We start from the raw sequence: 25774 nt of genomic DNA, 5'->3' as shown, positions 1-25774 counted from the left end.
ATGCTCATCAGAAATCACAGACACAAGAGCCAAGGTCATTCCTGGTGGATTCCCAGGCAGGACCCTGTGCGCCCACCTAGACGACTGCCGGGGCTGCCTCCCTTCAGCGTCCTCTGTGAGTCCTTCGAGAAGCCACTCTCCCCATGTCTCCCTCTTCTCTCCCTTCCTCTGTCTTCACTCTCTCCCAGCCCCAACATTAAAAGTTAGATAGAAGTTAGATCTTTCTTTCATGTTACTGTGTGACCCAGAGAAAGCTAAAGACGGAGGGAACCCTGGTTCTTGCTGTTCAAACTGCTGTCCACAGACAGGCAGTATCATCATCAGCTGGGAACCAGCTAGAGATGCTGGTACTCAGACTCCATAACACACCTACTTCATAACCTGCATTTTAATGATTTGCCCAGATAATCCTGCTCTTTTGCCTGACACCTTTTCTTACACCTTGGGGACACAGAAAGCCCTTGTTCCCATTAAAACTTTTCACCAATGTTCTGAGAGAAAATTCTCCCTGAAGCACAAATGGCTGAAGCTGCTTAAAGACTTATTTCCCTAAGACATTGTAGTTTCTAGAGATCAAAATGTTAGGATGTATCTAGGGGCCAGTGTCTTTTCTTTAGACTATTTTTGAGGGACAATTTTTCTTTCCTTTTTTTTCTTTCTTTCTTTTTTTTTTTTTTTTTTTTGTGACTCCCCTGATGTCATTTTTTTGCCCTCTTGGAAGCTCAGCACAAACCAAGAGAAAGAATCCTTTTGTGATCAGGAGAACAGGGGCACCAGCCTGTGACTCACCGGGACAGTCATCCATCCTTACTGAAGGCATAGCAAATAAAAACCTTGTAAGTTGAGGTATCAAAAGATCTCAGGGGCTGGGAGGCATCTGGAATTTTCTAACCCTTTGGTATACCACTCTGCACCATCCTTCTCTGAATCGATTGGGAAGGATTGTCACAAGAATTTTGGAGAAATCAGAGCCTTGAGTCCCCAGTCTCCTCACAGTTACTTGAGATCTGACCACAGGACCTCAGCCTTTCTGCTGAATGTCTCAGCCTAGGCTGTTTGGTGATGTAGGAAGAACTCCAGGGAACACACACTTCACAGGTGGACAACTTAAACGGCTCATTCCAAGTGGTGGGAGCTGCACCCACCCCCAGCTCTATGGGTTCTGGTCACGTTGCTGATGATAAATGGCCTGAGCTTCTGCTGGTCTGGAATTCTCTTAATTTCTCAAAACAGAAAGCTAAGAGAAACCCAGATGCGGACCAGATGGGGAGTGTGGGAGGGTAAATCATAGAAATAAAAGTCTCCAAACTAGGTTTCTCATATCTCGTTCCTCCCCACGACTCACAAACCTTTTTCTCTGCCTGGCATTCAGAGGGTTTCTCTAGGAAATCAGATGATGTCAACTTCTGTTCCAAAGCCTCCACTTGCTCCCCACCCCTCCAGAGGGAAAAAATCAATATATTGCAATTGCTTATGATTGAAATCATCTAACTTTTTAAAAAATGTAACTTAATCCCCTAAAATAATTTGTAAATTCAGTCCCCCCTTGCATGCCATCACTTCATGGCATGTAGATGTAAATGGGGAAAGAAATGGAAACAGTGAGAGACTTTATTTTCTTGGGCTTCAAAATCACTGCAGATGGTGAGTGCAGCCATGAAATTAAAAGACGCTTGCTCCTTGGAAGAAAAGCTATGACCAACCTAGACAGTGTATTAAAAAGCAGAGACATTACTTTGCCAACAAAGGTCCATCTAGTCAAAGCTATGGTTTTTCCAGTAGTCATGTATGGATGTGAGAGTTGGACTATAAAGAAAGCTGAGAACCAAAGAATTGATGCTTTTGAACTGTTGGTGGTGTTGGAGAAGACTCTTGAGAGTCCCTTGGACTGCAAAGAGATCCAGCCAGTCCATCCTAAAGGAAATCAGTCCTAAATATTCATTGGAAGGATTGATGCTAAAGCTGAAGCTCCAATACTTTGATACTTTCACATCAATATCTGGTGCAAAGAGCTGACACATTTGAAAAGACCTTGATGCTGGGAAAGATGGAAGACAGGAGAAGAAGGGGACAACAAAGATGAGATGGTTTGATGGCATCACTGACTCCATAGACATGAGTTTGAGCAAGCTCCAGGAGCTGGTGATAGACAGGGAACCCTGGTGTGCTGCAGTCCATGGGGTTGCAAAGAGTCAGACATGATTGAGTGACTGAGCTGACTGACTGCATTCTTCTTCTAAAGTTTTCGTTATGAGCTTAAATAACTGGATAAGGTGTAAATTTGGTGAGCTGTAAATATTGATATTGAAAATAAAACAGGAGTTAGAGCATTCTCCCATATACAGTGGAATCTACCACAGGCTCAATACTTACCATCAAATACTCTTTACAAATGCATGAACACCTCTTCCTAACAGCAGGCAATGTCACATGGTCCCTCTGTCTCCACACATCCACATTTCCATCCCGCTTCTTACTGCAGAGTCTTATCTTAATGTGATTTCTGTCATACTTGAGAGTCTGTTATGGGGTGCTTGAAGATACTCCTCAGCAGCAAAATATACATAAACTGAAGATAATTATTTTAACTTATTTGCTAAGTAAATAACTTATTTTACTTATTTTCAGAAATCTCTTCTGGATTCAGTTCTATTTATAATTATTTTTAATATAGGATTGATTAAAGTAAGTAGATGTAAATTTGACAAAAGTTTTTATTTTTTGTCCTGACAGATGCATGTAAGCTCAGTTGTTTGGTTTTGGGTAACTAATGTTTATGAATACAAAGTTAGGAACAAGGCTTTGGAAAGGGCCAATTTAAATGAAGAGCCTGTAGCTTAAGCTCTCCTCACCTCTTCCCTGGAGAGATGGGATTGCTTTGGGGCTGTTCCTTTCCTTTGTTAATTCATGTGCCATTAGTTGTTATTTCTATTATGCATTGCAAACATTAGACAGAACTTAACATCAATTTTATCTCTATTCTTTTCCTTAGTTTCGCTTAACTGCTAGGAAAATGTGATACATAAAAAAGTCGACAGGAAGAGATGGAGTTCTGTTATAGTGATATTCTTATTCTTCAAGTTCCTCTGGCATTTTAGGCAAACAATCACACCGGGATCTGCCATCATTATTTTTAATGATGTATCAGCTGTTGACTCCATTAGGACTTCTAACGCAAAGAGTCAGAAACTGCCCTACTTGCAAAAACCGTGTGCTATCCGTCAACCAAGTTCCCTCCCTGTCTTAACCTCAAACACAATTATTTCAAACACCCTTTGTGTGGCAGCCCAGGGGCACCATACCACAGAAAGGTCAGGGATGGGGGAGTCGGGCAAGGATGCTGGCCAAGGGGCAGATGAGGAAGGAAAAGTCGTGTCCTGAGGGAAATTTAGGAAAGCGTGCGAGGAAAGCTGAGATCTAGACACTTGAGTGTTTAAATGTATGTGTGACTGTTTACCCCTTGGCAAATCTGCAGATCCAGACAGGTACCCACGGCCTAGCAGAAGATGCCAGGGCTACACGTCCTGTACCATCCGTGCGCCTCCCACCACAGCCTTCTGTGTTCAGCCTCTGTGGCTCTCAGCCTTGCCCTGGCCACAGCTGACCTGCTTGCTAGTCTTTCAGTGTGCTCCCTGTTCTTCAGCCTTGGGACTTCTTCCCAAACTGTTCAAAAGTCCCCTTGATCATGAGCACTTCTTCAGCCACCTTATTATAAATAGCAGTCACCGACACATACGTATTCCTATCTCCCTTCTTTTATTTTTCTCCCTGGTGCATATATACACACCTGGGAGTATTTCTCCCAGGTATATATTTCTCCCTGCTCAATATATACTTGTTGAATGCGTTAATCTCTATGGGCTATAAGCTACTGTGTCAACATCAGCCATGGCAAAGCTCTCCATGTTTAGGACTGTGTTTGGGTTGGGAGAAGGGCATCTTCTAAGGATGTGGCATCTTCTAAGGCACGCTGCCTTTCAGTCTGCCAGGAGGTGGTGTGGGAAGCCTACCGGATCTTTCTGGATCGCCTCCCTGAGCCGGGGGAATACCAGGACTGGGTCAGCGTCTGCCAGCAGGAGACCTTCTGCCTCTTCGACATTGGGAAAAATTTCAGCAACTCCCAGGAGCACCTGGATCTTCTTCAGCAGGTCAGTCCAAACACGGTATGTAAGTTAGTCCAAAGTAGCTCCCAGGCCACCAGCCCTGGCCCCTTTAGAATTAGTTTCCCCAGGGTATGGGTTGGTTAAAGAAATGCTTGGAAAGATCTGAGAAGGCCAGTGGTAATTTCATTTCTGCAAAATAACATTGCACAGGCAGGTTGAAGTAAATTTAAAGAGAAAGAGGAATGAAAATAGACTCTGGCTCTTCAGTTGGCGTTATCTCTTGGTAAAATGACTTTTTATCTTTCTGCAGAGAGTGAAACAGAGAAACTTCCTTGAGAGGTAAGTACCCAAAATAGAGTGCGGCATGCTCTTGACTTTTGAAGGATCACACGGTGGAGTGAGACTGAGCTGTTAATGCCTTTATATTATTTCAGCTGCTGAGATCTGAGTAGGTAATTCTGACAGACAATTTGTGCATGTATTTTGCTGAAGATAAATGAGTATATAAAAGGGAAATGGATAGACCTTATAGACTGAGATAGATGTTTGCACTACATTTGCAGATAAAAATGAATGCTAACCAGGTGACAATTACCTAATATGCTTTTTTTTACTTATAAGACATAGAGCAATTAAAATAGTTGTTTTTAGAGGTGTTGAAAAATATTAGTTACATCGGAAACATATTTAATGCAATCAGAGAGCAACCTGAATTTTGAACTCTCATTTGGTATTCTATAAAGTGTTAGTATTTCTCAAACTAAATTACTGAAGCACTGAGCTATGCCTTCAACAAGAACTGAATATCAAATGAGAAAATCGAAACGCAAAAAAAAAAAGCAAAGGAAAAGTACATTCGATAAAATGATTTAAAAAGAGAGATGCTGTTGCCAAACTCTAAACTCACAAATCACACACATTATATAACATTTAGAAATCTAAATCTGAAGATAACAATGCTGCAGAGAGAGACACAAATTGGGCTATAGGAATTACTGACAATGCTTTTCACATTTGCTCCTTCATTTCTGCTCCCTTTGCCACCACCTGGTCCAGGACCTTTTTTATTTACATGGTGAAAAAAATCAAATCTGGTCTCCCTAACAGGTTTTCCTGCCTCTAACCTCTTCCCCTGCTTACCTTGCATAACTTCCGCTGGATTTATATGTCTGAGATAGGCCCTTTTTGGCACTGAACTTGGTTCAATGGCTTTTGAAAATATTCCCACATCCTCCTCTGGCCCTTGGGATTTTCCCCTCCCCATCCATCTCCACCTGCTCTGTGCCAAGGGCTGAGCAGGAATGATTGCCTCACTCGCCTCCCCTGGCCTCTGACTTCTGAGAAGGACCAGACAGTGGGGGTCAGGAGTGCATCACCTCCTGCACCTCCCGCCTGCAAAGTCTTCTAGACGGTTGGCCTCCTTCAGCCTCCACTCCGCCCCTGTCAGGCAGCCGTCTCTTCCGACAGAGCCTTCTGGGCCTCTGGTTGGCATCACTGCTCCATCTCCTCACCCGTCCTGGATGACGGGAGCTTTTGGCCCCTCGCTGTTACCAGCCGTGGGTTCTGCACTCACCCTTGTGGTTGCTCTCACACTTGTCCCATGACTTAGCAAGGCCTTTGTTAAAATTTGCTCAGATTACACTCTGAGTGAGCCATCTGTTCCCTGTTAGGACCTCCACTGAGGAAGAGGCCAAACTAATTAATCAAAGCTTTCACCCCCTGACCTTTCTAGCCTTTTCTCCACAAACCATGACCCTACCGCGGTCACCATGACACTTCCCCACCTCGTCCAGCCCACACCCTGCTCATCCTGGGCTCTGACTGCAGTCTTCCTCTCTGTCTGGAGAACCTGCCTTCTCTTCACACATCCAAATCCTGCTCTCCTTTCAAGCCCCCTGGAGAGTCCCACCTTTCCATGACCCTACAACTGAGGACCTCGCCCTTACTTCTGGTATGCTGTCAGCATGAGCTGCTGTTTGGATCAAACAGTCCATCATGGCTATGTTGTACAAACTCAGACACCATCCTTTGAGACCTGATAGCTTACAGTAAGAAATCACTCAGTACGCTTCAATAGATATCACTGCTGCTGCTGCTGCTGCTGCTGCTAAGTCGCTTCAGTCGTATCCGACTCTGTGTGACCCCATAGACGGCAAACCACCAGGCTCTGCCGTCCCTGGGATTCTCCAGGCAAGAACACTGGAGTGGGTTGCCATTTCCTTCTCCAATGCATAAGTGAAAAGAGAAAGTGAAGTCGCTCAGCCGTGTCCGACCCTCAGCGACCCCATGGACTGCAGCCTACCAGGCTTCTCCATCCATGGGATTTTCCAGGCAGGTGCATTACTCCTTTCTAAATAAACCTTGCTAGAATGGGCCAACATTATATGCAGACAGCCCCATAACCATGACCTTGGATTTGCCCTTGGATATCATCCACACTGACAGTCCCTGGCGCTGCAAGCCTACCCACAGGTCCCCAGCAGGTCACCATGGTGGGCAATGATTATGTCCAGAATAGGGCTTTAATACACCTGCATTATCCAAAAATCTATCTCTCTCTCATTATCGTAACCACAAGAGTTACTTTATCAGATAAACTTAATGACTCTCTGAGTTTGCTTGTTTGAGGGTCTGAGATTTTAGCAAGATTGTTTCAGTCATAGCTCATGTGACCAGTTGTCTTTGATGTCAAGGACACAGTTGGAGCATAGTAGGACTATAAAGTATCAAGCCCCCTAAACATTTGTCTACCATGAAAATGCTCCCCAGGACTACAAAAAGCCAAGGTGCTTAGGAAAAACCCTGGAGTCAAAAATAATTTTTTTGAAAGTTGTTTGAATTTTTCTTCAATGAAAATATATTTCAAGATTACTTTTATGATTAAAAGAATAGGTAAACCTAGTTTTCAAGTATACTTTCTCTCTAATTTTCAGGTCTAAATACAAAAAAATGTGTTAAATGTGTTTCCTCTGTTGTCACCAAGCTCCTTTTCACCACCTGTTTTTTATTTTCTATTGTGCTGATAGAAAAGATGAAGTAGTCACAACAGAGACCTTAGGAGAGCTTGGTCAAACCCCTGTGTCTTCAACAGGTAAGCTTAGGTGTCCTCATTTCATCTGCTTCTGAACCTTAATACACATCATCCTGAAAGCATGTTATTTGAAAAGCAATCCTTAATTGAAGTTGACACAGTTTATAATGCACTGCTTCAAAACTGACTGGATTTCTAACTTTATAATTTAAACTCATAGCATGAATCTTAGAAAATATAGGAAAGAATAAATGGAAAACCAAATCACCCACTATCCTACCACTTGGAGGCAATCATTACCAATATTTTCCAACAAACAAATTCAAGATAGGATATCTTTGTGTCCTTAATATAGTCACAAAAAGAAAAATTAACCAGATCTCATTTGGCAAAAATCACTTAACTGACATATCTAGGGGAGCACCAAGCTTGGGTCCTGGAAAGGAGTAATGAGGAATTTAAGCGGGATCAAGAGTATGAGTTATATTTTGCCCAAGAACATATTTATGTGATCTTGAAAGAAAACGAGTTCTGATATCTGTAATTTCCAGAGTGACAGGAAAAGCATGTGACATCGTGACCTTGTTCTACTTTAAACTTTAACAGTCTCATTGTTGTTCTTTTTAAAATTTCTGCAGATGTGGCCAGTGTCTCACCCAGGCCCTTGCCTCTCCCTACCGATGACACACTGCTCAACGAAATCCTCAACTACACCCTTCCAGACACCAAAGTGCCTACAAAAGTAAGAAGTTCTCAGACTCAGTCTAGCTCTTCGCATGTCTGTCTGGTTTTATTAGTAAAACAGGGATGGGCTGGCCATTCGCTGCCATTAGTGCTACCCCCTTCTAATTATTAAAGCTTACTAGAATGGGCCAACATTATATACAGACAGCCCTTTAAACATGACCTTGACTAACAGGACTTTCACTTAGCGTTACAGTGAATAAATGATGGTTGAATGAATGAATGAATGAATGCGTCTCTCAACTCATCAACAAAGTCCTTTCCCCACCAAAGTGTAATCCCACCCTGACAGCAAGGACAGAGGCTTTTTTCTCAGTTATGTCCAGCTCGAATAGTCCAGAAAAATATCCAAATGACTGAAATCCTGCCTGTCGAGCTGGGGGAAAATAAAAGCAGTGTTTTCTGGCAAAAAGCAATGCTGGTCACCACCCTGTTGGAGTGAAAAGGCATTCAGGATGAGAGGATTGTTAGGGAATTGAATGTTGGTGATCACTAAAGGTCCTGATTTGGGCTTCTCAAATGGCTCCGTGGTTAAAGAATTCACCTGCAATGCAGGAGATGCAGGAGACACAGGTTCAGTTCCTGGGTCAGGAAGGTCCCCTGGAGGACGGCATGGCAACCCCCTCCAGTATTCTTGCCTGGAGAATCCCATGGACAGAGGAGCCTGGCGGGCTATGGTCCATGGGGTCGCAAAGTGTCAGACATGACAGAGGTGACTGAGCATGCAGGCACGGTCGATTTACATTGTATTAATTTCAGGTGTACAACATAGTGGTTCAATATTTTTATACACTCCATTTAAAGTTATTACAAAATAATAGCTATATTCCCTATGCTGTATAATAAATCCTTGTTACTTATTTATTTGGTACATAGCAGTTTGCATCTCCTAATCCAAAGGAGGAGGAGGAGGGCATGGCAACCCACTCCAGTATTCTTGCCTGGAGAATCCCATGGACAGAGAAGCTCAGTAAACTACAGTCCACGGGGTCACAATCAGTCAGACATGACTGAGCAACTAAACAGCAACAATCAAAAGGAGGATATTTTCAACCCCTCCAAAAGCCTTTGGGCCCAGACAGTGCAGAAGCAGGCAAATATCACTCCCTCTGTTCCAGTGGTGGAGTTGCGGAAGCACCAGGCAGGCAGCAGACCCACAAGAAGGCAGTGATATAATGCCCTTGTGCCCACATGCTCAGTCGTGTCCAACTCTTTGTGACCCCATGGACTGTAGCCCACCAGGCTCTTCTGTACATGGGATTTTCCAGACAAGAATACTGGAGTGGGTCGCCATTTCCTACTCCAGGGGATCTTCCCAACCCAAGGATCAAACATGCATCTCTGGAGTCTCCAGCATTTTCAGGCAGATTCTTTACCCCTGGGCCATCTGGGAAGTCTCAGTAATGTACAGTGGTTGCTGTTCAGTCACTCACTTGTGTCCAACTCTTCATGGTCTTCAGGCTTTTCTGTCCCTCGCTATCTCCTGGAATTTGCTCAAACTCATGTCCATTGAGTCAGCGATGCCAACCAACCATCTCGCCATCTGCCACCTCCTTCTCCTCCTGTCTTCAATCTTTCCCAGGATCAGGGTCTTTTCCAATGAGTTAGCTCTTCACATCAGCTGGCCAAAATATTGGAGCTTCAGCTTCAACATCAGTCCTTCCAATGAATACCCAGGACTGATCTCCTTTAAGATGGACTGGTTGGATCTCCTTGCAGTCCAAGGGACTCTCAAGAGTCTTCTCCAACACCACAGTTCATAAGCACCAATTCTTCTACAGCCTTCTTTATGGTCCAACTCTCACATCCATACATGACTACTTGAAAAACCATAGCTTTGACTATATGGAATTTTGTTGGAAAAGTGATGTCTCTACTTTTTAATATGCTCTCTAGGTTGGTCATAGCTTTCTTCCAAGGCACAAGTATCTTTTAATTTCATGGCTGCAGTCACCATCTGCAGTGATTTTGGAGCCCAAGAAAATAAAGTCTCTCACTGTTTCCATTTTTCCTCCATCTGTTTGCCGTAAAGTGATGGGACTGGATGCCATGATCTTCGTTTTTTGAAAGTTAAATTTTAAGCCAACTTTTTCACTCTCCTCTTTCACCTTCATCAAGAGGTTCTTTAGTTTCTCCTCACTTTCTGCCATTAGAGTGGTATTATCTGCGTATCTAAGGTTATTGATATTTCTCCCAGCAATCTTGATTCCAGCTTGAGCTTCATCCAGCCTGGCATTTCGCATGATGTACTCTGCATATGGGCTTTCCCAATAGCTCAACTGGTAAAGAATCTGCCTGCAATGCAGGAAACCCCAGTTCGATCCCTGGGTTGGGAAGGTCCCCTGAAAAGCAGAAAGGCTACCCACCCCAGTATTCTGGCCTGGAGAATTCCATGGACTGTATAGTCCATGGGGTCACAAAGAGTCGGACATGCCTGAGCGACTTTCACTTTCACTCTGCATATAAGGTAAATAAGCAGGATGACGTAAGCAATCTAAGGAAAGGGCCCCAAAGCAGAAGCTGGATTTTATCCTTACACTGCCACTGTGATAGGTCTACCATTCTCTGAGGTCTGTGAGGCTTCTCGGGCCCGTTCTCTTTCCTCTGACCCGCCTTCCAAAGCACAGGTCAAAGCCAGGAGATGAGGACAGGAAGTTCAGTCTCATCAGTTCCACACGGAAACTCAAAGATGAGAACCCTACAGGCCATTCTCTCTGGATTTTAGGCTGGATGACTGTAGACCTGATGGAACTATTGCCATGAACAACAAATTTCAATGCTCTGTTTTTCTCAGAAATACTGGTTTACCAACAGTGAAATCTGCCATTGGAAAAAAATTAATGAGATTAAGCATATTCACTACAAAATTTCTGACAACTCCAGTTTGCCTTCTCTTTTCTCACATTACCAGTGTTCCATCTCCTTCAGAGTCTGATATAGGTCCCTCCTTCTGTAGTAAATATGCTCCAAAGATTTTATTTCACGTTCATCACATCCTCCTCTTCACATCCTTTTTCCCACCTACGTCTAGTTTCTTCATTCAGCAAACACTGGGCTATACATAAAGATACTAAGATGAGCAAGACTTAGTCCCTGCCTTCGAGGAGTTTATAGTGCACATGAGGACAAAAAATAAGTCCTGTGACTGAAGATGAAATCAATAAGCCAAGACAGGTTACTGAGGATGTGACCTGCCTCATCATATAAATTCCCTAAGAGTTTTGTACAGAAATGGTCTCATGTTTTCTGTTGTGGGGGACTCAGTGAACTGTGAGAATCACACTGGATTGAAGGGAATTATTTGTGGGATGACAAGATTACCATTAAACAAAACCTCTATCTAATATATCAAAGGTATCAAATGAGCGATTCAGATGTTATTCACCAGTACAGAGGTCCAGAGAAGGTAAAGATTTCCCCCCTAGATGATAGAGGAGATATTATTTTAAATGAACCAGAGGATATAAAAAGTAAACAAGTGTGTGTGTGTATGTTTGTAAATGCTTCCACAAGAGCATACAGTCATAAAATGACAATGCTCTTGAAGACTCTACATAATTAACTCACTAGAGCTCTGATACTTTGTCTCTCAGTGAAATTCAGAGGCCATTTCTAGTTAATAGGACTTACTCTAAAAGCACTTAATGCTTCATAGCCCGCTTCTTGAGACAATAGCAATGCATACATATTGTATGATGTAACTATTTGCTGATGTTTTACAGTAATAGAATCACTTCTCTTTTTTCTAACTCTAACACAGGAAAGAAAAATAGAATTCACCGATGCTGCTGAGGATGCACTGGAGCAAAAAGTAGAGCTAAGCATCTCTCTGGCAAACCAGAAGTTCAAGCCAGAGCTGGATAACTCCCGGTCCCCGTATTACCAGGAGGTCGCAGCCAAGTCTCAGCTTCAGGTGAGCAAACCCACCCCACACAGCCAGAACCCAAGGTACAACTCAGATCTGGGAGCCACCTGCACATAAATCCCCTCGGCTCTTCTTCTGGAGATCAAGCATTCTTTTTACTCTTATCTGTTTATTTTGCTTTTTGACCGCTTTCACCCACTTCTGCTTCCCTCCACCCATCTCTGCCTCTGACAGTCACCAGTGTGTTTTTTGTACCTATGAGCCTGGTTTGGGTTTTTGTTTTGTCTTGTTTTAGGTTCCCATATGCGTGGATTCACTCAGTATTTATCTTTCTCTCATTTATGTCACTTAGCATAATGCCTTCAAGATCCATCCACGTTGTTGGAAATGTCAAGGTTTCGTTTTTTCATAGCTGAATAATATTCCATTGTGTGTGATATATTCCATCTTCTTTATCCATTTATACATTGGTGGCACTCAGGCTATAGCCATATCTTGGTTATCGTAAACAATACTACAATGAATATGAAGGTGAATATATCTTTTCAAATTAGTCTCTTCATTTTCTTCGGATAAACCCCAGAATTGGAATGAAGTGGAATTTTTAGATCATATGATAGTTCAATATTTTTTTTGATGAATCTCCATACTGCTTCCATAGTGGCTGCACCATTTACATTCCCACCAACAGGGCACAAAGGTTCCCTTTTCTCCTCATCCTCTCCAACACTTGTTATTTTTAAAAGGCATTTTCCATGGGTGATAAGTGGAAGAAGTGATACGAACCCCATCGAGATGCTATCCCAAGATGTCTCTTCTATCTCTGACCATCATCATAGCTGCCTGTTTCTGATTAAATTAAAAGCTCTTCAAACGTCAGTGCTAAACTTGGCATCTATGTGCCATGATAAGACTCCTGCCTTCCTTTCCAGCCTCCTCTTAACACCAGTTTCTCACCATCCCCGTCTTCAGACTCCACAAAAATGAAACTGCTTGCAAATCTTTGATCACCATTAGTCTTTACACGCACTGCCTCCTCTGTTTGGAATGCCGTCCCTGAGTTGCACTGCACAGACCATCGTGAAGTGTTCTCCCTACCCATCCCGGGCTCAGGGCCTCTTCTCTGGGCTAACACCCAGGGCTCCCTGTCGTCACAGCACTGATCACCCTATCTTGAGATTGCTTGCTTACACATCTGTGGGTTTCATGGTCTCCACTCCTCTCCACTTCCCAGACCCCCTCACCAGCACCAGGGCATAAGCTTCCCCTTGAGGTCAGGAGCTGCTTCTTTCATCTCTGCCGCTTTTCTCCTAATACAGAGCTTTGCAGGCAGTTAACTACTCAGTAATTGTCTGCAGAAATGCAACTGAAGATAGAATCATCTGTGAGATTAGGTAACCATGAGTTACATTTCTGAACAGCCTGGGTGCCCAAGCATCTTACTCAACATAGTCAGGGAACCACCAGTACCCGCTTCTCATACTTGGAGAATTCAGTGTTCCCCTCCTCTCAGCTGGAGAGGAGATAAATAACGAAATACATTCTTAGCCTCCAATCTCTTCCTGCATCAGCATTCAGTCAGCAAAATGGTAAAGAATCCTTTCTACAGACTTCAAAGAGAAAGCATCAGTGTGTTTATGGACCAGAGAAGGACTGAGGCATGGATTAGTAGATGGCATGAATTAAAGAATAGTCTGTGAACTTTGCCATTTGCTCTTTTAAATATTCTTTTCAGCAAATCCTCAGGAGAGTCAGAATGTTTTAAAATTGGATAATTGGCCATCGACTGTCTTCATCGACCTGTTGTTAATTCTCTAAGCACCTAAAACCACCTGATATAGAATAATGCAGATAAATTATAGTTTTTTCAAATCTTAGTTTGAATTTTTGTTTCTCCCCACAAGGTAGTCATGAGAATTTGGGGATCTTCCCTGAACTTGGATCCCTCATTTAGAAACTAAAGATGACCTTGAAGTCCCTTTCCAAGTCTAAAATGTTCTGCATCAAAATAGTAGCACCGTTCTTAGTATTTTATATATATATAAACGCATTTCATTTTTCGCATGATTCTATACTTAAAGTAAAATCATTTCTCTTTTTGACAAGTGAGGATACTGAGGTGCGGGAGGATTAATTAATTCACCCAACTGACAGAGTCAAGTTTCAGACCCAGACAGCCTGACTCCAGAACCCCTGCTTTTAACCATTACGCTATACTCTCTATTTTTCCCAAATAACTAAGTGTGGGAAAGCATTTTTGCATCATCAGCAAATGCACATGCCTCTTCTAGTCTCTGAAAAATCTGTCCGCCAAAGAAGAGTATGTCTTGCTGAGTCTTGTCCCAAAGACCATCACACCAGTGCTCTGGTTCCACTTCCACAGTCGGGGGACCACTTCTGCTCAGCGCTTCTGTTTCCCTTCCAGGCGCCCCAGCAGTTCGACCTCCCAGCAGCTACCCTGAGAGAAACAGCCCGCCCCACCGCAGCCCAGCACTCGCATTAGCGCAGCCATCCAGGCCTAATCAAGAATTAATGGCCAGTCCCCGGCAGTAATTTAATTTCCACAATAAACTTAATGGCCAGTTTAATACAAATGTCAGAAGGATTGCTTAGTTGTTGTCTGCAGGCTTTCTCTCATGCAAACATTCGGGAGAACTCCACACGGCTGCCTTTTTACAGCCCCGTTAACACACATCCCAGCAGAATCAGGAAGGCCCCTGTGCATTTCATATTATTAATAAGGTTAACTGGGCACTTAATTAGCAATTTAGTGGTTAGCACTCCATGATCAGAAGGTCCCCAGAAGATAATTTAGCAGAATTAACTCAAGGCCTTTGTCATCGTTTCCCTGGATGCCTTCTGCACCCTCCTAAGCAACGTTGATTCTTAATCCATTACAGCCAGGTTCACAAAGAGGACACAGACACGAGCAATCAATCCAGTCGCCCAGAGCCAGGGCTGCGGGGCTGCTCTCCCCACGAGGCTCCCTGCTGCCCACGTTGCAGCCAGGGCTTCTCCAGAAACGATCCTGTATGTGATACATTGTTTTCAGATGTGTAAGAGCATCCCTGGTATCCCGAGCCAGAAAGAGGGATGAGTCAGGGTCCAAGCCTTTAGCTACAGAATCTATAGCTCACACTTAAAGCTTCCCTGGACCGTAGCCCACCAGGCTCCTCCGTCCATGGGATTTCCCAGGCAAGCATACTGGAGTGGGTTGCCATTCCCTTCTCCAGGGGATCTTCCCAAACCAGGGATCGAACCCGAGTCTCCTGAGTTGCAGCCAGATTCTCTACCATCTGAGCCACGAGGCTGTCACTGGACTGGCATGACAATCGCTTTGTGGCCCCAAAGCCATTTGTTGCAGGGTTTTTGTCACTGAGCTTTCCCACCTGCCCCCAAATAAAGACAGGCTCTTCAAAACCTTACTCACCTCTGTCAAGCTCATGGTGAGGCACATGAGTGGAGGCACGGAAACTTATTCCCCAGTCCCTCTGCCCTCGACCTCTATGGGGACTGTCATCCTGTCCTTCCTACCCCCATGGTGGTGGTTTAGTCACCAAGTCATGCCCAACTCTTGTGACCCCATGGACTGTATCCCGCCAGGCTCCTCTGTCCATGGGATTCTCCAGGCGAGAATACTGGAGTGGGCTGCCATCTCCTCCTCCATCCTCCCCCCGTAAGTCTGTCTAAAACAACTGACTGAAGGCTTGCCCTGCCCTCCCCAGACTCTGTGCTATGTGGGCACTGAGGAAATCACTGGAAATTGGGCTTTTAAGGTGCTAGGAATCCAGTAGGAGAGGCAGAGATTAAGTAAATAAATAATAGAGCATCACCAACTCTCTTCCCAGGTGGCGCTAGTAGTAAAGAAGCCGCCTGCCAAAGCAGGTAGACGTATGAGACACAGGCTTGAACCCCAGGTCGGCAAATCCCCTGGAGGAAGGCAAGGCAACCCACTCCAGTATTCTTGCCTGGAGAATCCCATGGACAGAGGAGCCTGGAGGGCTATGGTCCATGGTGTTGCAAAGAATCGGACACAACTGAAGTGATTTAGCACACACACACACAGCAACCTTACGCTATATGTATTGTTATCCTATGCCAGGTAAGAAGACAAAGATTCAGAGAGATTAAGCAATAAGCTCAAGAGCTTGCAGCTAGAAAGTAGCAGAACCAAGGTTTAAACTCAGGTGTACACAGCTATCTCCTCCTCACCCAAAAGCTGAGCTACCTTCATCACTGCAGTTATTACACACTCGGGGTGGGGGGGTGGGGAGGGACTATTTATAAAACTGGTACAATAAAATATAATTTAGATGGTAAATCAGTCTGCTAGAAAAAAGAAAATCCACGATGCACTCCAAAGCCCAGTGTAAGTGACTTGGGGTTATCTGTGCATGACTGCTCTAGTCCTTGGTGTAGATAGCATAGCATCAGCAGTAATTTTAGATACTGTGACGATGCAGGCATGAGGATGAGTTTAGAGAATGAAAAGATGCACACAACTCGATTAAGCAAAATTTGCTGAGTCCCTACTATAAGGGTGGTAGACTGGGAGGGAGGGAGAGAGATAAAGTAGAATAAAGTTGACCTAAGCCCGGAGTCCAAGAAGCATAGTCGCAGTGAGGGAGGCAGCATGCCCCTCATGGACTATCTTGTGGGATATATGGCAATAAGTTCTAGAACAGTAGGGAGAAGATAAAATGGAGCCTGACTTTGGGGAGTTACAAATGCTTTTCAATAGAGAAGATGTTTGAGATGCCTTTGAATTATTGGGGATGGGGAGGACAGTCAGTGAGCAGAAGGTAGATGTTCCCTCTTAGGGCACAGGGAAGAACAGTCACAGAAGTCGGGAAGAAGCACAGGTTGTATTTAGGGAGACACAGGGGTTAGTTTAGTATGACTTGCTGCTGCTGCTGCTGCTGCTGCTAAGTCACTTCAGCCGTGTCTGACTCTGTGCAACCCCATAGACGGCAGCCCACCAGGCTCCCCCGTCCCTGGGATTCTCCAGGCAAGAACACTGGAGTGGGTTGCCTTTTCCTTCTCCAATGCATGAAAGTGAAAAGTCAAAATGAAGTCACTCAGTCGTATCCGATTCTTAGCGACCCCATGGACTGCAGCCCACCAGACTCCTCTGTCGATGAGATTTTCCAGGCAAGAGTACTGACTTAAGGACAGGATATTTGCCAAGGGAGTAAGGATGGCAGGAAGAGCAATGGAAAGGTACTTGGGGGTGGACAGGGTAAATCGTGGAGGGTCGTAAATGCCATTCTTACCCCCAAAGCTCTTCCTTTCCCCTACACATCATCCAGAAAAACCATTTCAGCAGACAGGGAGGGTGTGCCTGCCATGGGAATAAGGAGAACTTGGTGGCATCGAAAGGCGTGGGGGAATTGGACCAGCATGTGTTGGTGACTGGATGGGAGGAGCGTGGAGGGAAGGTGTGCGGGGACTGCTGGGCTCTCTGGATGGAAGCTGATGAGTATCCATGACCCTCACTGATACAGGGCGCCTGGGGGAGGCAGGCAGATCGGGAAGGATGAGACTGACTCTGGTTCAGCCTTATTTAGTTAGTGGCAAAGTTGGGATCTGCAAGTGAAGGACTCGAAGCTGTTTCTTAGATGATCATGTAAGCCGTGGGAGCAAACCAGATCTCCCATGAGAGGTAGAGGGGAGTGGGCACAGGGGATGGCAGACAGGGCAGGTCCTGCTCACCTCTCCAGACTTCCTTTGGCCCTCCTCTCCCTCCCACGCCTCGCTACAAACTTATTACTTCCTCGTGGTCTCTGTTGCCTCCCTGCTTTCCCACTAGTGAGCTGCCCAGGGCACATCTCCATGGTGATGCGTCCCAAGAGCCTAACATAGAGCCCAGGGTGAACTTCCTGCCTAAATGGAAACACAAGTGCAACGCGAGGCTGAGGATGCAGACCTGCAGAATCCTTGCAGTTAAAGGAGCGGGTGAAGCCAGAAATATTAATAGGATGGAGCAAAGGCAACTGAGAAAGTGGCCAGAGGAATGGAAAAAGAACCCGAGAAAAGCAGGGACTCAGTGAAGAAGGGATGCAGAATGCTGTGCTGAGTTTGGCGAGAACCATCTCATGGCCCCCCACTCCAGTCCTCTTGCCTGGAAAATCCCATGGACGGAGGAGCCTGGTGGGCTGCAGTCCATGGGGTCGCTAAGAGTCGGACACGACTGAGCGACTTCATTTTGACTTTTCACTTTCATGCATTAGAGAAGGAAATGGCAACCCACTCCAGTGTTCTTGCCTGGAGAATCCCAGGGACGGGGGAGCCTGGTGGGCTGCCGTCTATGGGGTCACACAGAGTCAGACATGACTGAAGCGACTTAGCAGCAGCAGCATCCCTCCTGGGGGAACCCAGAGACAGAAGAAGGCTGCCGTGGGTCAGGCAGTCATTGAGTGCTGCAGCTGTAAAACATTCTGATCATATGCCTCATTAGCAAGGTCAAATCAAGAAAATGTAAAGTCCGTGTAAATCTAAGAGCGAATCTAATAAGATTAGAAGCTGCTGCTACCGTTTTTCTACTCATTCTTTTTTATTCTTTCAATTGAAGTATAGTTGCTATACAATATTATTTGTTGCAGGTGTACAGTATAGTGATTCATAATTTTTAAAGGTTCCATTCCATTTATCATTATTATAAAACATTGGCTATATTCCCTGCATTGTACAGTGTATCCTTGTAACTTATGTTATAGACGGTATTTTATACTTAACCCCATCCTCCTCTCTTGCCCCTCCTCCTTTCTTCTCCCCACTGGTAATCTCTAGTCTGCTGTCTCTAGCTGTCTGTGTCTTTTTTGTTATATACTAATCTACTATAGGCTTCTACCATTTTATTTAGGTACAGCAGCCAGTCTGACATTAATAATCCTTTAAGCATCACAGAATCTTCCGAATCATGTGATACAGTGGACTTGAGTTGCGGCAAACCCCAGGAGATGGTGACAGACAGGGAGGCCTGGCCTGATGCAGTTCACAGGATCACAGAGGGTCAGACACAACTTGGTGACTGAACAACACCGACAATAATGTGTGTGTTAGTTGCTCAGTCACGTCTGACTCTGCAGCCTCATGAACTGCAGCCCACCAGGCTCCTCTGTCCATGGAACTCTCCAGGCAAGAATATTGGAGCGGGTTGCCATTCCCTTCTCCCACACTGTGGGTAGGTTCTTTACCATCTGAGCCACCAGGGGAGACCAAGTGAACGGGAAAGTAATTCAGTCATCCCGACTCTTTGTGACCCATGGACTATGCAGTCCACGGAGTTCTCCAGGCCAGAGTACTGGAGTGGGTAGCCATTCCCTTCTCCAGGGCATTTTCCCAACCCAGGGATCAAACCCAGGTCTCCTGCGTTGCAGGCAGATTCTTCACCAGCTGAGGGAAGCCCTGTGTGTTAGTTACTCAGAAAATATGATCATTACTCAGTGTGTGGGATTCCCTCATAACTCAAGTCAGTAACGAGTCTGCATGCAATGCAGGAGACCTGGGTTTGATTTCTGGGTGGGAAAAATCCCCTGGAGGAGGAAATAGCAACCCACTCCAATATTCTTGCCTGGAGAATCCGTGGGCTATGGGGTTGGAAGAGTTGAGCACGACTTAGAGACTAAACGACCACCCAGTACATATAACTAAAAGTACTGTATCCTTCTTCCAAATAATGCTACCTTAAATTATTTCACGTTTTATATAAGGTAACCAGTAAAGCACCTCAGAACTACCCAATTATTAGCTTTTCAATGAATAGCAAAGCACTTTCCTCCGCGTTCAGAAATAACTGAGAACAAAGAGTTTGGCCTCAATCGTTACTTCCATTTTCATTGTTTCCACTAACTCATCAAAAGTGTTTAGGCTTTTTCAGTTAGGTAAGATCTGACCCAGTAGAACCAAAGAGGGTTTCATAAATGTTTTTCTCTCTGCAGATGCAAAAGATATTTAAGAAACTTCCAGGATTCAAAGAGATCCATGTGTCAGGATTTAGGTAAGAGAATTGGACTCTTCTCAATTTTTAAATTTACCATCTCTTTATCCTCTTTTAAAAGCGATGTCATGAGGATTTTAAGGTCCCTTATGCCCCAGTTGTTTAACTCTGCCAAATCCTGAAATCTAAATACATTCGAGATAAAGGACTTGACTAATTAGAACATGACTTTAGGTGATTTTTAAGGCATAACACAGGAGCTGCTCCTTCCTCCCTCTGGAGTCAGAAACATGGCTTTCTGCAAAGAGCTTGTCCTCTGTCCTTGGCAATGTCACTACAGAACCTTTTAGGAAAATCCCTCAGCAAAGACAGACCCAAAAAAGTAGCAGTTAGTCACCTTGCTGTCTGATTGACTATTTTCCTATTCAGTACTAAATACCATCATCGTTTAAGCAAATCAGTCTGACCCTGGGGAGACCAGGGAAACTAATAGAGTGGTACCCAAGGGGTAAGATAATTGGGTAGACAGGGGTGGAGAGGCAAGTACCTTTTTATCGTTCTGATGTCTGAGCATACTTTTACATCTTTCAGATGTCTGAACCATAGTAATGTATTACCATGCAAAATTTTAAAAATTGAAATTTTAAATAGAAGACATGAAATAAAATAGTGCCACACTGAAGCAGAGTTCCATCATGTTTGTAGGGTTTGCTGTCAAGCAGGCTTCTCAACAGTCTGCTGTGGGTTGAGGATTTGGGGCAACAATTTTTTTTGCAGCTTTAAGTTCTTGTCATTCAAAACATTTACAAGTGGGATCAAAATACGGTATTTTAAAAAAAAAACTGTGCCACAGGGCATAAATATAGCAGCCCTGGTGTGAGCAGAATGAGATCCCTTGCATGGAGAGGGATGTATAAAATGGGAGGACAGACCTGACTCAAAGTCCTTCCCAGCTCATCATCATCTGATGTCTTAAAGCAAGAAGGTCCATAGGGCAGGTCCCACACTCACAGAGAAGAGCTTCGGTTGGGGGAGAGGTGAGGGGCTGTCCATCCATTTATTTCTCCCGAGCTATCAGGCACCTCTGGTTTGTGTAATTCCAGAGGAAGGAACTGTCGACGTGAACCACGAAAGCAACAAAAGATGAAAGTCTTAACATTTACCAAAGCAAACTGGGTTTTTTTTTTTCCTTAATTTTAAGATGTTGCTCCACAGTAACTCCATGTGAAATCAGATGGATTGGAGGGGAATAAAAGGTGATAGGAGGATACTAGTGTAGACGCAAGGTCTTCTGGATAGATCGTTGCAGTGAAAGAGCAAAATTTTAGGTTAAACCTGACAGAAATGATAGGAATTCTCTTGGTGAATGTTCACATACTCATTATCCCCACCCTTCAAATAAATTGAAAAACTAATAATTTAAAAAAAAAAAAAACTGTTTCAGAAGGAGACCAAAATGTCAGGTGATGAAATTTTGCATGGTAAAAATTGTAAAGACATATCCCTTGAAATTGCATCTTTCCCATGTGTGTTTCTCTGGAAGAATTTATTCTTATTTCTGTCGAGGATGCTTATAATGTAAATTTGATCACATTTTGTCAATGATTTCCATTATGTTGTATAGAATTAGTCTCCCAGAAAATATTTTGACCTCTGAAAACACTAAATAATATGCTTATGAATGTGGCAAACTTTTAACTGTTAAAACAATGCTCAGAATATTATAAAGCAAACTTGTTACGAAGAAAATTGCTTTCTCACAGAGCCAGATCCCCCTACAGAAGACCTAAAACCACAGGAGCCTCAAAGTATCCTCTTTGTGTGAGCTCAATTATAGAAAACCTGATCTATAATTGAACAAGTATGTTTAGATCAGTGACCTCATTTGAATCTTTCAACACAACTGGGAAGTAATTAGAACACCTATTATTACCATAATTATAAAGAGGAGCAGTAAAATTTCCACTTTAAATATTGCTGTAACAATCATTCAGTCTACTTAGAAAATGCTGTGCCTAGTCACTCGGTTGTGTCCAACTCTTTGTGACCCCACGGACTGCAGCCCACCAGGCTCCTCTGTCTATGGGGATCCTCCAGGCAAGAACTTGGAAGTGGGCCCCTCTCCAGGGGATCTTCCCAACACAGAGATCAAACCCAGGTCTACACGCATTGCAAGTGGATTCTTTACTGTCTGAGCCACCAGGGAAGCCCAAGAACACTCTGAGTGGGTAGCCTACCCCTTCTCCAGAGGATCTTCCCAACCCAGGATTCAAACCGGGGTCTCCTGCCTTGCAGGTGGATCTTTACCAGCTGAGCTACCAGGGAAGCCCAGTTAGAGGGTATACTCCTTCAAAAACTTACACACAAATATCCACAGCAGTTTAATTGTATTAGCCAAGAACTGGAACCAACCCCAGTGTCCTTCAACAGAGCCATAGATAAACAAACTGGTATATTCTTATCATAGACTTCTACTTAGCAAAGGAACAAACTATCAGAATGCACGACAACATAGATTTATTTCAAAATAATTATGTTGAGTGAAAGATGCCAGGAAGAAAAAAAAAAAAAGGAGTTTGGTATACTTCTATTTGCATTTACCTCTAGATAATGAAAAGCAGGGCTTCCCAGGTGGCCCCAGCAGTAAAGAACTTGCCTGCCAATGCGGGAGACCTAAGAGACTCGGATTCCATCCCTGAGTTGAGAAGAGCCCCTGAAGGAGGGCCTGGCAACCCACTCCAGTATTCTTGCCTGGAGAATCCCGCAGAGAGAGGAGCCTGGCAGCCTACAGTTCCTAGGGTCACACAGAGTCGGACATGACGGAATCAATCGGCTTAGCATGCAAGCACGCACCGTGCAAACTAGTCTACAGTGAGAGAAAACAGATCCGTTGCTCCTTAAGGAGGGGGAGACAGAGAGGGATGAAAGGGGAAGATTATAAACAGCCATCAGTAAACTTTTGGTGGTATGACTTTGATTGCAGTGGTGGCTTCACGGGTGTATATATGAAATTCATCAGACTGTACACCTGCAACGTGTGTAGTTTGTTTCATGACAGTTGCATCTCAACAAAACAATTCTGTGAAGTTAATAGGACTAGGTTCTTGGCCCAGGAAGCTGGGTCTTTCTCCAGAACTTCACAGATTGAAAACTATTGCTGAAAACAAGCAAGAGACAAACCCTGAATAAATGTCTAGCAGTAGAAGCCGAGGCCGTTTCAGTCATGTTACATCAAAGAATGACAGTGAATGACTTTGTGATCCAGGCAGAAAGAGCAGCAATGCAAATCCCATCACGTGTGCAGAGTGTCATAGCGCTTGAGACCGGAGAAGGCAATGGCACCCCACTCCAGTACTCTTGCCTGGAAAATCCCATGGATGGAAGAGCCTGGTGGGCTGCAGTCCACGGGGTCGTGAAGAGGTGGACACGACTGAGCGACTTCACTTTCACTTTTCACTTTCATGCATGGGAGAAGGAAATGGCAACCTACTCCAGTGTTCTTGCCTGGAGAATCCCAGGGACGGGGGAGCCTGGTGGGCTGCCGTCTATGGAGTCGCACAGAGTCAGACACGACTGAAGCTAATTAGCAGTAGCAGCAGCAGCAGCACTTGAGACATAAAGTGAGAAAACTGAATGTAGCTTCTGAACTAAATTCACATATATGCCCAGAGAAGTCCAGAATATTTTTTTCAATCTGGTCACCAAATGACCTTGCTGGCACAAACAGGTAGTGACATGGCAAAATGAACCCAGGTTTATGGCCAGGGTTTGAATACCAGTTCTGCCACTTTCCAAATGATAGCTTTCCCTCTCTCTGCATCTTCCCTTATCTGTGAAATGGGAGTTGTTGTTGCAAAGATTAAGTGAGGATGCACCTAAACTGCCTGCAGCAAACCACCCTCTCAGTAAGCAGGTATTTGTTTTTCCTGCACCCTGTTGCACAGTGGATTGTACCATCCCCCTTAAGTCTTCCTGATGAAACCAATTCAAAAGACAATCAGTCAACAAAACTCCAGTTCCAGCGTCAAGTCTCAAATAAATTACCTTCAGGAATAAACTAACCATATAATGCCATACAGAGGATGAGAAATCCATTTACAAAATATTTTTTTTTTAAAACTTCCTGGTACCAGTAGCCCTGAAAACCTAAGAGCTATAGGATATATTTGCAACCTCTATAAAAGGATTATAAGGAAATCAAAGAGTTTAAGGATGCATAATCTTTGAATTAGGGCTCATATTCTAATAAGAAGCATCATAGAATAATGTTTACTTCCTGAGATTCATATGGTTCTCAAAATTTCCATCCAGATTCTGATGGCAGTTTATATATTTCCTTCAAAGCTCTGAACCAGTGTGAGAGACGATGTAATATGTATATGAGTCGATTCATTGAATGTCTCAGTAAATTTCTTGAAAATTCTTTCTCCTTTCCATGTTTCCATTGTGCATGATGAAATGAAGACCAAAGAAAGAAAGAGATGGGTAATTTGAACTTTTTCTCCTACGGTTTTGAAATATAGTGCTTCCCCCTACATAGACACATTTATATGCTCATCTCTTAGAGATCATTTTCACATATAAAATCTGGACAAGTCATTGACTATTGGTGACTTAGTTTAACGGGAGTAACTGATCAATTGGTCAGTAGTAGAAAATAATTCTTGAATCAAGATCACTACATGAGATACGCAGGTAAAAGGTGACTTTATCAGCGGAACTGTCTTCTATAAAACTCAAAAGCTTTTCAAAAGAAAAACATAAAAGCACCTATCTGCAATGCAAGTATGTCTCAACAATTTCCTAAATGTCGTTTGTGATGGAAAGTTGTCAGTCTGGTTGCACACTCATGCATGCAACATATTTAGGTGTGGAATAAAGCAGAGAAACTAATTGGCTCCAAAGTCAGCATGACTGGGCCCACTATACCTTAGAGAGCTCAGTAATAGGTATCCAGCTTGGCTCTTGTAATTGGTGAAATAACCAAATGTAGACTTTGACTAATCATGTGGCTTGAAGAACTGCTGAGAATACACATTATTGGCTCCTGTGGCCTTTAAAACATTTTTGTATCCCTCTGTGTGAATTTATGGCATAAACAAAGAGGTGAAATCTGGTCCTAGACAACAGAGCTAGAGAGAATCCTATTTCATTTATAAATGCATAAAGGCATTGAATCAATAAATGTGAGAATAAATACAGTTAATCATGAACTACTTCCCTTTCTCTTTTCTCACATCTTCCTTCCAAGATGTTATTTTAAAAGCAACTTGAGGGAAGACAAAATTATGTTTAATATAGAGTTGCATTTTTTTAATTAAAAAATGCCTCTTGAAAAAAACAGGAAATAAATAGCCTTGAGAACTGAAGCTTTGACTTGGTTACAACACTCAAACATTATTGTCCTATTGCTCTATCCTACTTCTGTTTCATAGTCTTTCCTAAAGGAAGCTACTTGTAGAGAGAAAAAGACAATTCGTCCTTCCCACTGATTGGCCATGAAAAACACTGATCAACACCAGCAACTCTTGGCAATTAACACTGTTTCACAAAGACCTGAAATGAAAATCTGTGGCCCCTTGACCCAGTTAGCAGTCCCTCTTCAAGCTGGATTTAAGTCTTATCATAACAATCTATTTCAGAGCTAAAATATACATTAATTCTTTCCCACCTTTCAAATTTCTAATAAACACTGAAATTAGTTTCAAATGTGATATTCATCAAAAGCCCATCAGGAAAGAGGTTGAAGCTGTCCTGAAGCTTTGTAGCAGCATAGTGATCCTCTTTACAAGGCATGTAACCATGGCTTGGGGTGCAACGTGTCCCCTGCTGTCTACAGGACAAGCTCCACAGAGATGCAACTTACAGCCATCTTTAAGAAAGGCAAGGCAGAAGCAAAAAGCCCTGCCAGTGACCCTCCGTCATTTGATTCCAACAAAATTGAAAGTGAAGGAGACCCTCGTGGAACGATGGAGGAAGAGAAGCAAAGAGAACTCTATCCCACAGCGTCAGAGCTCAGGAAGCTGATCAGCAGAGCCCTGGAGGAAGACCAATCCTTGGATGTGGGGACAATTCAGTTCACTGACGGTCAG

At 43.7% G+C, this 25774-nt stretch overlaps 1 protein-coding gene across 1 annotated transcript in view; it reads left to right on the top strand.

The window, feature by feature from the left end:
* IMPG1 (interphotoreceptor matrix proteoglycan 1) overlaps positions 1 to 25774 on the top strand; it is a 185578-nt gene that overhangs the window by 56969 nt on the left and 102835 nt on the right. Inside the window, exons 5-12 of the mRNA XM_069598931.1 lie at positions 3982 to 4148; positions 4414 to 4442; positions 7130 to 7194; positions 7773 to 7876; positions 11639 to 11791; positions 19684 to 19742; positions 24147 to 24167; positions 25522 to 25769. Coding sequence (XP_069455032.1) covers positions 3982 to 4148; positions 4414 to 4442; positions 7130 to 7194; positions 7773 to 7876; positions 11639 to 11791; positions 19684 to 19742; positions 24147 to 24167; positions 25522 to 25769 — 846 coding nt within the window. The remainder of the gene's footprint in view (positions 1 to 3981; positions 4149 to 4413; positions 4443 to 7129; positions 7195 to 7772; positions 7877 to 11638; positions 11792 to 19683; positions 19743 to 24146; positions 24168 to 25521; positions 25770 to 25774) is intronic.

The sequence above is a fragment of the Ovis canadensis genome, chromosome 8 (assembly GCF_042477335.2).
Source record: "Ovis canadensis isolate MfBH-ARS-UI-01 breed Bighorn chromosome 8, ARS-UI_OviCan_v2, whole genome shotgun sequence".
Classification (NCBI taxonomy): domain Eukaryota; kingdom Metazoa; phylum Chordata; class Mammalia; order Artiodactyla; family Bovidae; genus Ovis; species Ovis canadensis.
The sequence above is the reverse complement of the archived record's forward strand: the minus strand, read 5'-3'. Positions and strand labels throughout refer to the sequence as shown.